The sequence below is a fragment of the Ascidiella aspersa genome, chromosome 4, assembly GCF_963924565.1.
Source record: "Ascidiella aspersa chromosome 4, kaAscAspe10.2, whole genome shotgun sequence".
Taxonomy (NCBI): Eukaryota; Metazoa; Chordata; class Ascidiacea; order Phlebobranchia; family Ascidiidae; genus Ascidiella; species Ascidiella aspersa.
The window spans coordinates 25,520,747-25,532,852 of NC_139450.1; the positions used below are offsets into that span (position 1 = coordinate 25,520,747).

A 12,106-nucleotide genomic window follows, 5' to 3' on the forward strand; every position below is an offset into this window, starting at 1 on the left:
AGTTGAGTTTGATGCACAATTATCCCCTTCCTAAAACTTGTGGGGAGTCTTGCACAGCCCGGTGAGGTTCGTGTGTCTTGAGGTGCGTGTGTCTATGATAGTAGTTTATCACCTTAAAACAAACATTATTTTTTCTTGTTATGTCAATACCCAATGCATTAAGTTCACTTTCGTCCATTCAACAATTGGTTTTAAATTACGACCGAAAACTTCAGGCGACTGAAAAACGTGATTACCTCTGGCCCTTCCAAAGTTATATAAAACAAAGTTATATAAAACTTTGGAAATAAGAACTACATGTATGGTCTTATACACAGTAGCAAATAATGCACAATGATTTAAACATACTAATTAGCCGATGTATTTCACTTTGTTGCATAATTTTTATTAGGCCAACAACAATTTTTCTATAAAAAAATGTCGTAACATGACCGTTTGGTCTACTTTGAAGCACAAAACATCATAGCTTTATTAACTTTGTATTTTTGCGTAAACCCTAAAAATCATATTTGAAACACTAATTTAAAACAAAATCGACGAGAAACAAAATCGACATTGTCAAAACTTCGTATTTCTATGTTGTTTTCACTTCGCATACATGTAAACATCATTATATCATAGGAGTATTATGCTGCGGTTGTTTACATTAAAAACTGCCTATTTATCATGTGTAAAACTAAACTTTGACGCTTTATCTGCCCATCGGCTCTGCAGGACTCTAATGTTCTACGTTCACTTGATCACCGTCTGTCTGGGTTTCTGTAATTCAATGATGAACCCCATCGTGTACTCTTTCATGGGAGCGATGTTTCGCAAGAAAATGCAGCAACTGTTCACATGTTCACCAGACGTCAACGGCAATCAGTGGAATAGAAAGTGAGCTATATTGTCAGATCAGACCTGCACGAGCAATAGCATATACTACATCGTTTGTAGGCTTAACACTAACATATTCTAGAGTTACAGCACAAATTACAGTTATAAAGAAGGTTTCTTTAAGAGAGTCGTATAAATAAAAGCCTAAATCACCTTTATGTAGAAAGAGTTTCTGGACATCGACGCGTGTTACTACGACCAGAAGCCGTTTGAGTACAGTCATTTTCACTCGGAAATCACAGAAAAACAACCAAGACGGTACACCAAAGATCTCATTTAGGAAGGGTATGCAGTAAAATAAAATAAGCAGACTTAATAAATTGGCATATTTAAAAATGTCGCTTAAATTTATTGTTGAAATGTCGTTTTAATTGATCAATTGACATTTTCTGAAGGCTCCTGGTGTACTATGATATTCTGTTATCGTTGGCCAAGGCGACCTGTAAAGGGATAGATCGCATTGTAGCCACTTGTGTAGGAATATTTCAGTGAAATACTTAGGCAGTTTATGTAAGTTATTTAAAGGAATATACTGATTTACCTAAATTTTTACTCCCAAGCCGTGATGTTAATATGCCACTGTTTAAATAATGTGGCCAAAGTTCAAATTAATTTTTATGATTTCTGTTATTTTAACGCCCCCACTCTGCAATCGTCGTTATACGGAACACTTGTAAATTGTATTCCCTAATGAAATCGAACGGCCGCCTCGAGACTATCTCCGCAACGCCACCAGTAGAAGAACATTGTCTCAAATTAAAACATTGATTCTTTAAACTCCCCTCGGAAATAAGCTGCGTTGTATTTGTAGAAGGGGAAGATGCAGGAAAATCACCTGGCGTCACACCACATCACCTGGAACAAGAATCAAGTAATTGACCATCTACCACGTTTGTAACATGCCAATATTTAACATCTTTTTAAATTAGTCCCTAAGCTCGATTTTTTTGATATAGGCCTATCATATTTTTTGTCTCACCCAAATGATTTTTGAACATTGGTTGTTCTTACAGGTATAACGTAAGGCCTAAAATAGTATACTGTAAATAAGTCTTTATCGTAACACCGCTATACTTTACCGCGATCGGTGCTTTAGATTGATAAATAGTCTTTTGTACAGTTTTATAAACTCGAATTCGTTTAGAGAATGTGACAATACTGTGCATCAACAATCTTATTTTACATGCTGTAGCGCAGGGGTGGACAAATCTCGGCTTGCTGGCCACATATGTCTTCTCGGCTATATTATACTAGGTTTTATACGAGTTTTTCGCAATGTCCAATGTCAATTCCCGCCGTTCGTCATATATAGCACTTAGTGACTTAGCTTACACCTTAAAAAGCAAAGTATTTTGTCGTTCTAATCTAGATTGTGTATATGCTTTAAGTCCTGAAGTTTAATTTAAATATTACCCGAATGTAGCCTATAGCCTAAGCCATGATATTGTTAGTGTGCAACATCTGTAATAAATCTAGCTGATTAAATGTTTTTGTGTAAATGATAAAGAAATGGTGCGGTATTTATTTCTGACCAGGTGTAAGTTGTGACTCTTAGCGGTTAACCAAGCAATAAATTTTGCTCTTGGTCTCTGACTGGTTGGACACCCCTGCCGTGTATTTTTTGTGACTATACGGCATTGCTTTAGGTGCGACGCATAAAAGGTATCCGCAATAGTCAAACATTTTTTTTCTTGCAAAAAACACTTGCCATTCGAATAAAGGGTGTACAATAATTCTACATAATTCATCACAGGCACGAAAAACAAACAACAGACAAATGGGAAAGGCTTTATAGTAGGGATTCTTGCACTGGTGTTCATGGCCCCTTGGCGTTCCATGTACTAGTGTTAGGGCCCCTTGAAGGCCTAATTGAAATATTGGTGTATGTTTGACAAGTAATCTCATATTTGAAGAAAAGAGTTTAATTAGAAATATAACGTTTTAGTACTGAATATAGTCTTTTTCTTTATATTAGCATAGTTTAGAAAGTCTATTTGTATTGTAACGTGAATATATGACGTCATTTAAAAAAATTTCCTGCCTGCCGTTGTCCACGAAGCAAAACAAAAATAGGGGTCAAGTTTAACAACCCCTGCTTTATAGGGTCGTCATATAACAGAAAAATTAAGTACCCCTACAGTTTTTTACAACAAATCACATTACTCTCGCAGTGCTTCAACCCGAGCAGACTGGGCTCTTTCCCGACGAGGTGGAAGAAGAACTGGTTAAGTTGAAGAAGCGATCGACCAACTCAGCTCCAGTTACGAAGAGAATGCGCCGAAATCACTTCCAAGGCAGGTCCTTCGCTTCTCGTGACGCCACTGGTCGCACGATCACCGGCGTCAGCGTGGCCGTTGAAACCGACGGCGGCGACGAGAGCGGCCAGGAAATTGGCGACGAGAGTCCGGGTCCCGGGCACACAGACGGGGAACTTAAGATCGAAAACGAAGAGTCGTCGCTGATGCCGCTACGATGCTCCGGCGAAGAGACGTGATTCAGTTGGCTTGTGGAGCGCCTTACGGACTTCTAAGCGTGGATGGTTGTCAGTTTTTAAACGCTATAACAACGCAAACCCAAGCGCCCAAAACATTCTATATTCACTGCGGCTTTATTTGGTCAATATTTTAAACAAGTCTATATTATGTCCATCAACGTAGTAACCTGTCGGTACTCAATAAATAGTTCGACAAGAATAGCGCCGCCAAACTCAGGCCGTGGGCTAGATCCGAACCTCAGAGTTTATTCTTGCGGCCAGCGGCATGTTTCTTTAATAAAGATACAGTAGAATTAAAATGTTGTCGGATTTGCAAACTAAATTTTGATAAAATCTTCAACATAACGACAATTTATTATAGCTCACTGCAGTTTTTGTTGAGTTATCTGGAGTTCCTTCGCTTTACGTTAATCAAGTTGATATATGTTCGGCCCGCGATTATCAATCCTTCCAGTGGCCCTTTATACAAAAGTTTTATGACCCACAGAATATAGAAACTATGGAAAAAAAGATCAAACTGATGTCCAGCATGTGATAACGTTACCATTGCGTTGCTTGTGCAAGATTAAATATACATGAACTGTTGCATACTGCCAGGCAGGACTGTGGCTTTTTATTTTTAAAAAGCGCTTCCAATCTTTTGGCGGCGTACAAAGGTGCATTTCGCAATTGTTTGCAGTATTGTGTATCCTTCATACTCTGAGCTATGTTTTAATATAGACCGAAAACCTTCAACAAATAAGTTGTTTTGTGTAAACATATTGCACCATAAATGTTTAATAAAGCGCAAGTCCTATGTACTGCTTAAGAACATCTGGTTTTGAAACTTATTTTTGTGTTATATTCCTAAAGTGTCGTGTGTCCCCATTAAACTATTCCAATATCGAGTAACAAGTTGGTTAAAAACATTTGGTAAACATTCACAAGATGGGCACTGGGCAGCCTAGCGGCCATCAATATAGAAAATTTATATTACTATATAAATACCAAATTACGAACTTGAAACTAGTGTTTTGAATTTCGGATAAGTAGAAACAAGGAAAAAGTTTTGCCAATATCAACCATTTTTATGTGTGTAATGAACCCAAGCACTGACAGTGGTAGGCTATTTACCAAAACGGTACTGTATCAAGCCTTTAAATTTTGGTGTTTTTAGTACACGTTGAAAAAATGTCTAATATCAGTCTAAAAAACTTCCAGAGCCAATTTTCTTTAAATTGCTTTTAGATGTTGTTAGTTTTTCTTGAAATTTACATGTGCGAAATTAAATAAAAACTCATAGCATTAGTTCGCAAACTTTTTGACTCGTAACCTTATTGCTATGAAGCAGTGCTCTCCAACCTTTTTAATAAGCGACCCCAATTTAAATAAAATGAAATTAGAGTTTACATTGCGACCCCATTCGTTTTCAGATACGAATAGAATATGTCAAATAGCCTAATGCTGGAACAAAATAAAACAAGGAAATATGCGTAAATTATACACAATACCCAGAGAACTGTGGCTAAACGGTGTGTCCAATACTTTCCATTTCATTGCGATATTTTTCTTATTAAATTATTATTGATAAATTAATAAATCCTTTTGACCGCTTATGTTTAGTAAAAATATAGTTAGTATGAATACCGAACTTAATTTTACAGTAATCCTTGCACCGTACAATTTCAATTTTCGCTGTAAAACAGTAAAGGGGTTCGCCATTATTTCATTGAAGAATATGGGGTCCTCAAGGCGAAAAAGTTTGAGAACCATTAATATAGCCAAATATAGGAAACGTCGTTTAGTTTGAAACGTACAAATCCCATCTTATATTTTATCGAGTGACCACAAAGAAAACCACAGCGCTTCATCTTAAATGTGGCAAGTCTTATATCAAATTGGTATAGGATCGGCTCCATTGCCAGCCTGATATTGAACGAGTACAATCTAATCACTTATCAATTATCGGTATCGATAATATCAGTAATCTTTACTTATGGTTGTCCATTTTATAGAGGTATCAGTAGATTTGGGTATTGAAGTTCGATAATCTTAGCCACTGTTTTATTCTTTTTGTTTTTTGCAGCGAAAAATGTGTTTGGATATTCCCGGCACATTCGTCCTTCATGTTGAACGTGCTGTACAACGTCTCACGCAGCTTTGTCGGCTTTTTCATCCCCCTTGCCGTGATAATGTTCTGCTACTTGGATCTTGTTCGCTTCATGCGAAAGCGAACCAGAAGCAAAAAGAAAAAGGGCGACAAAGGTATAGTCCCATATCAAGTCTTATAGGCCTACCGCATGTAACTGTACTTTCAGCTGACAGTGAGAAATGTTGAGCGCGTGTTTTTTTCATTTGTAAGTATAAAACCACACTGCATTATACACAGTTCACAAACATCTCACATTTCTAGGCCATAGTTTCTATCATTAAATTACCAGTTTATGTTTCAGCTATATTAAATGGCAAAAAACAATTTAGAGTCTTCAACTGTTCACCAATGTTGCCCAAGTGTTGTAAAACTTAAGTTAAGTTTGTATAAAGATACGTTCTATATGCGCTTATCATTTCCTGGTGATTACTATAGGGCCAGTAAAAGTCAAATTCGGATCTCGTCTTGGGCGATTATTTTTTGACCTGCAATAAAAAATTTGACCTATAAATTTATAATTTAAAAAATTCTTTTTTGGACAAACTTTTGCCATATTCAGAATAGCCTAATGTATTTCTAGAATTTTGCTAGACGTCAAAGTTACTTATTTTAACTATTTAATTGAGACGATGCATTAGAAAATAAATAAATAGTAATATAAAACAGGTTATATTATAAATAATGATTAGTGCCAAGCGCCAATTATTTTTGAATCACAAGTTTTCATTTAAAATGGATGAAAATGCATTAATCTAGTACATGTTTTATTTATGTAAATATAAGTGGTGTCCTGTAAAAGGGCATAATGCAACGGTGAAACCGTTTAATTAACGTTAATATTTGTTTTACATGACATTAAGGTTCAGAAAAGTTGATTTGTTGGTACGCAGCCTTGTGTGCGCCTCACTGACAGGCCTTGTCGATACATAAATTTAGTATTAACACGATAAGACAACCGGTATACACATGGCAAAGCTAATGGCGGAATCGTCTTAGGGAATTCAGATTAGAGCGCATTAAAATTTTATGAGACATAAAATGTACCAATAATTGCCCCAATGGATCATCGGACTTCGAGGTAAATTGCATTTGTTCCGCCTTGAAGTTATCTTAAGATTTTGCATATTTGATCCCATGCAGGAAGGTCGGACAAGGTCACTCAGATGGTACTGGTTGTCATCTCCTGTTTTATTGTTTCATGGTTGCCCAACCAGGTAACTTTACTCATATATATACAGGGTTGCCATCGACATGGACCCAAAAATAAGGACAACCGAAAAATTAGATTAGCATTTAAACAAAATGTTTTTGGAAAAGAATTGTATTTATACGAGCCGTGTCATTTCACATTCCATACTTTTTGCCAGGAACAATCTGATTCAGCAATTTATCAAGGTTTATAGTTTGTTTTTGGTCTACTCCTGTTAATGTTGTCCGAAGAACGCTATTTTAAAAATCCGACACTTTACGCGATCGACCAGGTGAAATGTGGCGATGGAACGGTTGATCACGATCGAAGTGTCGACTGCACTGCACACCCATTTCCCCATTACCAACCACTTCGCAAAAACTCACCCTATTCTGCTCTAGACTAAACAGCAGTAACCTCGTACTGCTGTTTACGCTAAAATGTCGTCAGCTGCTGTATCCTGGTACAGTATCACAATCTGCTGTACCACTGCCCTACCTATCTCATTACTTGAAGTAAAATCCCTAGACTTGTAACGCCAGGGGAGTACCTTTTCATTTATGATGTCATAAAATCTCGGCGCAAAAGCATAATTTTAGAATATTATTCAACACCGGTTACCAGAGGAAAACGATCGAAGCTCTGTAGTTGTTGAAAATAAGACAAAATAAGAAAGCAAGTCGAAGATAAGGACATTTCTTAGAAATAAGGACATTTAAGTTTTCTAAGACCGGGCCCTTCAAAATAACGACAAATCTTATAAATAAGGACGGTGTGGCAACCCTGTGTACATATATATATATATGTATATATATATATATAACATGTGCTTAGTTTTATCCTCATTAAATTAGTTATTATGGTAAATTTATTCCATGTATACAACAATGTTGATTGTTGGTATACAGATAACCAACTTTATACACTTGTTACAACTGATGGGGATAATTAGCTCATGTACTCCGAAGGCTCCGGTAGCAAAAGAAGCTTCAGAAATCATCAATAGCTTCGCAAATGAGGTGAGGAACCTAAGGCTAACATGGCAACTTTAAACTTAAGGCTATCATAGCAAACTTAAGTTAAGGCTAACTAAGCAAGAACTTAAGGCTAACATGAAATGTTTTCAGTTTTGAGCTATAACAAAAGGATTTCACAATAAATGGTATACAGGGAATTATAAGGCAATTATTTTTCAATTTTAAGGAAAAACAAAAATTCCATGGCAAATAAAAAGTATACTGTCTGGAAAATTAAAAATATGTGCATACATGTTAAATGTTCAAGAATACAGGAATAATTAAATTGGATAACTAAGCGTTTTCTTTTAAGTAAGTTCAGAACCTATAGTTAGGTGATATACAAAGCATTACGACAACAATCACGAAATCAACAAACAGACTTAACTTAGTAAAAATGATGAAAATGTTAATTTAAGAACTATGTTTGTTAGTCATAGTTTAAACTAGGCTGCAGCTATAGGTATGTTAAAAATAACAAAATTAAAACAAAACTAGTAATGGCAAAAGCCCTGTTATAAAAAAGTATTGGTTCTTGTTGTTCGCCGATCTAACGTAAAATGGAAAGAGGTGAATACGAAACGTAATCCAAAGATTTTGACCATAAAAAGACGATTGCGAGTTGTATTGCAAAACAATTTTGCATAATCGCAAAGATGTTTCTGATAAAATCATCATTGAGTTTTTGACTTGCAGAACTCAACAAGCTTCAATCTGTTCATGTTAAATGCGGCAAAAGAGGTTACCACTGCCCTCCCAATCACTTTCCCCAACAACGTAACTTTCTCGCCTACAGAAGAAGTCTTGAAACCATGCACAAACATCGCCAATAATCGGTGGGCGTATATAGTATAGTTAAGCGCGGCGCGTTTTTATACTTTTACCTAATCTGTTTTATATGTTTTTCAATTTTATGTTATCAGTTTGCTATGTATCCTGGTTTCGGGTTTTTAAACTTAGTATATATAAAAAGCATCATCGAAATTCACAATGTCGAATAGGCTAGCGCCTGAGTTGAGTTTGATGCACAATTATCCCCTTCCTAAAACTTGTGGGGAGTCTTGCACAGCCCGATGAGGTTCGTGTGTCTTGAGGCGCGTGTGTCTATGATAGTAATTTATCACCTTAAAACAAACGTTATTTTTTCTTGTTATGTCAATACCCAATGCATTGAGTTCACTTTCGTCCATTGAACAATTGGTTTTAAATTACGACCGAAAACTTCAGGCGACTGAAAAACGTGATTACCTCTGGCCCTTCCAAATTTATATAAAACAAAGTTATATAAAACTTTGGAAATAAGAACTACATGTATGGTCTTATACACAGTAGCAAATAATGCACAATGATTTAAACATACTAATTAGCCGATGTATTCCACTTTGTTGCATAATTTTTATTAGGCCAACAACCATTTTTCTATAAAAAAATGTCGTAACATGACCGTTTGGTCTACTTTGAAGCACAAAACATCATAGCTTTATTAACTTTGTATTTTTGCGTAAACCCTAAAAATCATATTTGAAACACTAATTTAAAACAAAATCGACGAGAAACAAAATCGACATTGTCAAAACTTTGTATTTCTATGTTGTTTTCACTTCGCATACATTTAAACATCATTATATCATAGGAGTATTATGCTGCGGTTGTTTACATTAAAAACTGCCTATTTATCATGTGTAAAACCAAACTTTGACGCTTTATCTGCCCATCGGCTCTGCAGGACTCTAATGTTCTACGTTCACTTGATCACCGTCTGTCTGGGTTTCTGTAATTCAATGATGAACCCCATCGTGTACTCTTTCATGGGAGCGATGTTTCGCAAGAAAATGCAGCAACTGTTCACATGTTCACCAGACGTCAACGGCAATCAGTGGAATAGAAAGTGAGCTATATTGTCAGATCAGACCTGCACGAGCAATAGCATATACTACATCGTTTGTAGGCTTAACACTAACATATTCTAGAGTTACAGCACAAATTACAGTTATAAAGAAGGTTTCTTTAAGAGAGTCGTATAAATAAAAGCCTAAATCACCTTTATGTAGAAAGAGTTTCTGGACATCGACGCGTGTTACTACGACCAGAAGCCGTTTGAGTACAGTCATTTTCACTCGGAAATCACAGAAAAACAACCAAGACGGTACACCAAAGATCTCATTTAGGAAGGGTATGCAGTAAAATAAAATAAGCAGACTTTACGCAGCATTATTTTGATTCGGCCTTAATAAATTAGCATATTTAAAAATGTCGCTTAAATTTATTGTTGAAATGTCGTTTTAATTGATCAATTGACATTTTCTGAAGGCTCCTGGTGTACTATGATATTCTGTTATCGTTGGCCAAGGCGACCTGTAAAGGGATAGATCGCATTGTAGCCACTTGTGTAGGAATATTTCAGTGAAATACTTAGGCAGTTTATGTAAGTTATTTAAAGGAATATACTGATTTACCTAAATTTTTACTCCCAAGCCGTGATGTTAATATGCCACTGTTTAAATAATGTGGCCAAAGTTCAAATTAATTTTTATGATTTCTGTTATTTTAACGCCCCCACTCTGCAATCGTCGTTATACGGAACACTTGTAAATTGTATTCCCTAATGAAATCGAACGGCCGCCTCGAGACTATCTCCGCAACGCCACCAGTAGAAGAACATTGTCTCAAATTAAAACATTGATTCTTTAAACTCCCCTCGGAAATAAGCTGCGTTGTATTTGTAGAAGGGGAAGATGCAGGAAATTCACCTGGCGTCACACCACATCACCTGGAACAAGAATCAAGTAATTGACCATCTACCACGTTTGTAACATGCCAATATTTAACATCTTTTTAAATTAGTCCCTAAGCTCGATTTTTTTGATATAGGCCTATCATATTTTTTGTCTCACCCAAATGATTTTTGAACATTGGTTGTTCTTACAGGTATAACGTAAGGCCTAAAATAGTATACTGTAAATAAGTCTTTATCGTAACACCGCTATACTTTACCGCGATCGGTGCTTTAGATTGATAAATAGTCTTTTGTACAGTTTTATAAACTCGAATTCGTTTAGAGAATGTGACAATACTGTGCATCAACAATCTTATTTTACATGCTGTAGCGCAGGGGTGGACAAATCTCGGCTTGCTGGCCACATATGTCTTCTCGGCTATATTATACTAGGTTTTATACGAGTTTTTCGCAATGTCCAATGTCAATTCCCGCCGTTCGTCATATATAGCACTTAGTGACTTAGCTTACACCTTAAAAAGCAAAGTATTTTGTCGTTCTAATCTAGATTGTGTATATGCTTTAAGTCCTGAAGTTTAATTTAAATATTACCCGAATGTAGCCTATAGCCTAAGCCATGATATTGTTAGTGTGCAACATCTGTAATAAATCTAGCTGATTAAATGTTTTTGTGTAAATGATAAAGAAATGGTGCGGTATTTATTTCTGACCAGGTGTAAGTTGTGACTCTTAGCGGTTAACCAAGCAATAAATTTTGCTCTTGGTCTCTGACTGGTTGGACACCCCTGCCGTGTATTTTTTGTGACTATACGGCATTGCTTTAGGTGCGACGCATAAAAGGTATCCGCAATAGTCAAACATTTTTTTCTTGCAAAAAACACTTGCCATTCGAATAAAGGGTGTACAATAATTCTACATAATTCATCACAGGCACGAAAAACAAACAACAGACAAATGGGAAAGGCTTTATAGTAGGGATTCTTGCACTGGTGTTCATGGCCCCTTGGCGTTCCATGTACTAGTGTTAGGGCCCCTTGAAGGCCTAATTGAAATATTGGTGTATGTTTGACAAGTAATCTCATATTTGAAGAAAAGAGTTTAATTAGAAATATAACGTTTTAGTACTGAATATAGTCTTTTTCTTTATATTAGCATAGTTTAGAAAGTCTATTTGTATTGTAACGTGAATATATGACGTCATTTAAAAAAATTTCCTGCCTGCCGTTGTCCACGAAGCAAAACAAAAATAGGGGTCAAGTTTAACAACCCCTGCTTTATAGGGTCGTCATATAACAGAAAAATTAAGTACCCCTACAGTTTTTTACAACAAATCACATTACTCTCGCAGTGCTTCAACCCGAGCAGACTGGGCTCTTTCCCGACGAGGTGGAAGAAGAACTGGTTAAGTTGAAGAAGCGATCGACCAACTCAGCTCCAGTTACGAAGAGAATGCGCCGAAATCACTTCCAAGGCAGGTCCTTCGCTTCTCGTGACGCCACTGGTCGCACGATCACCGGCGTCAGCGTGGCCGTTGAAACCGACGGCGGCGACGAGAGCGGCCAGGAAATTGGCGACGAGAGTCCGGGTCCCGGGCACACAGACGGGGAACTTAAGATCGAAAACGAAGAGTCGTCGCTGATGCCGCTACGATGCTCCGGCGAAG

The 12,106-nt window shown here is 36.7% G+C and overlaps 2 protein-coding genes across 2 annotated transcripts; both read left to right on the plus strand.

The window, feature by feature from the left end:
* The first annotated feature begins 1,063 nt into the window (after positions 1–1,063).
* LOC146157149 (uncharacterized) lies at positions 1,064–3,942 on the plus strand. Its single transcript, XM_083388454.1, has 3 exons — positions 1,064–1,161; positions 1,688–1,747; positions 3,048–3,942. Coding segments are annotated over exons 2-3 (324 nt in total). The 5' UTR covers positions 1,064–1,161; positions 1,688–1,746; the 3' UTR covers positions 3,371–3,942.
* LOC146157150 (B2 bradykinin receptor-like) lies at positions 3,870–7,742 on the plus strand. Its single transcript, XM_083388102.1, has 4 exons — positions 3,870–3,901; positions 5,436–5,614; positions 6,642–6,715; positions 7,599–7,742. The coding sequence occupies exons 1-4, from the start codon at positions 3,870–3,872 to the stop codon at positions 7,740–7,742; spliced, it is 429 nt and encodes a 142-aa protein (XP_083244228.1).
* Positions 7,743–12,106: the final 4,364 nt, after the last annotated feature.

What these genes read in the sequence shown, in the direction of transcription:
- LOC146157150 (XM_083388102.1), top strand. Translation starts at nt 3,870, where the DNA reads ATGGAAAAAAAGATCAAACTGATGTCCAGCAT. An exon ending in ATCAAACTGATGTCCAGCAT is followed by an intron (nt 3,902 to 5,435) that starts GTGATAACGTTA and finishes TGTTTTTTGCAG; the next exon opens with CGAAAAATGTGTTTGGATAT. An exon ending in AAAGAAAAAGGGCGACAAAG is followed by an intron (nt 5,615 to 6,641) that starts GTATAGTCCCAT and finishes GATCCCATGCAG; the next exon opens with GAAGGTCGGACAAGGTCACT.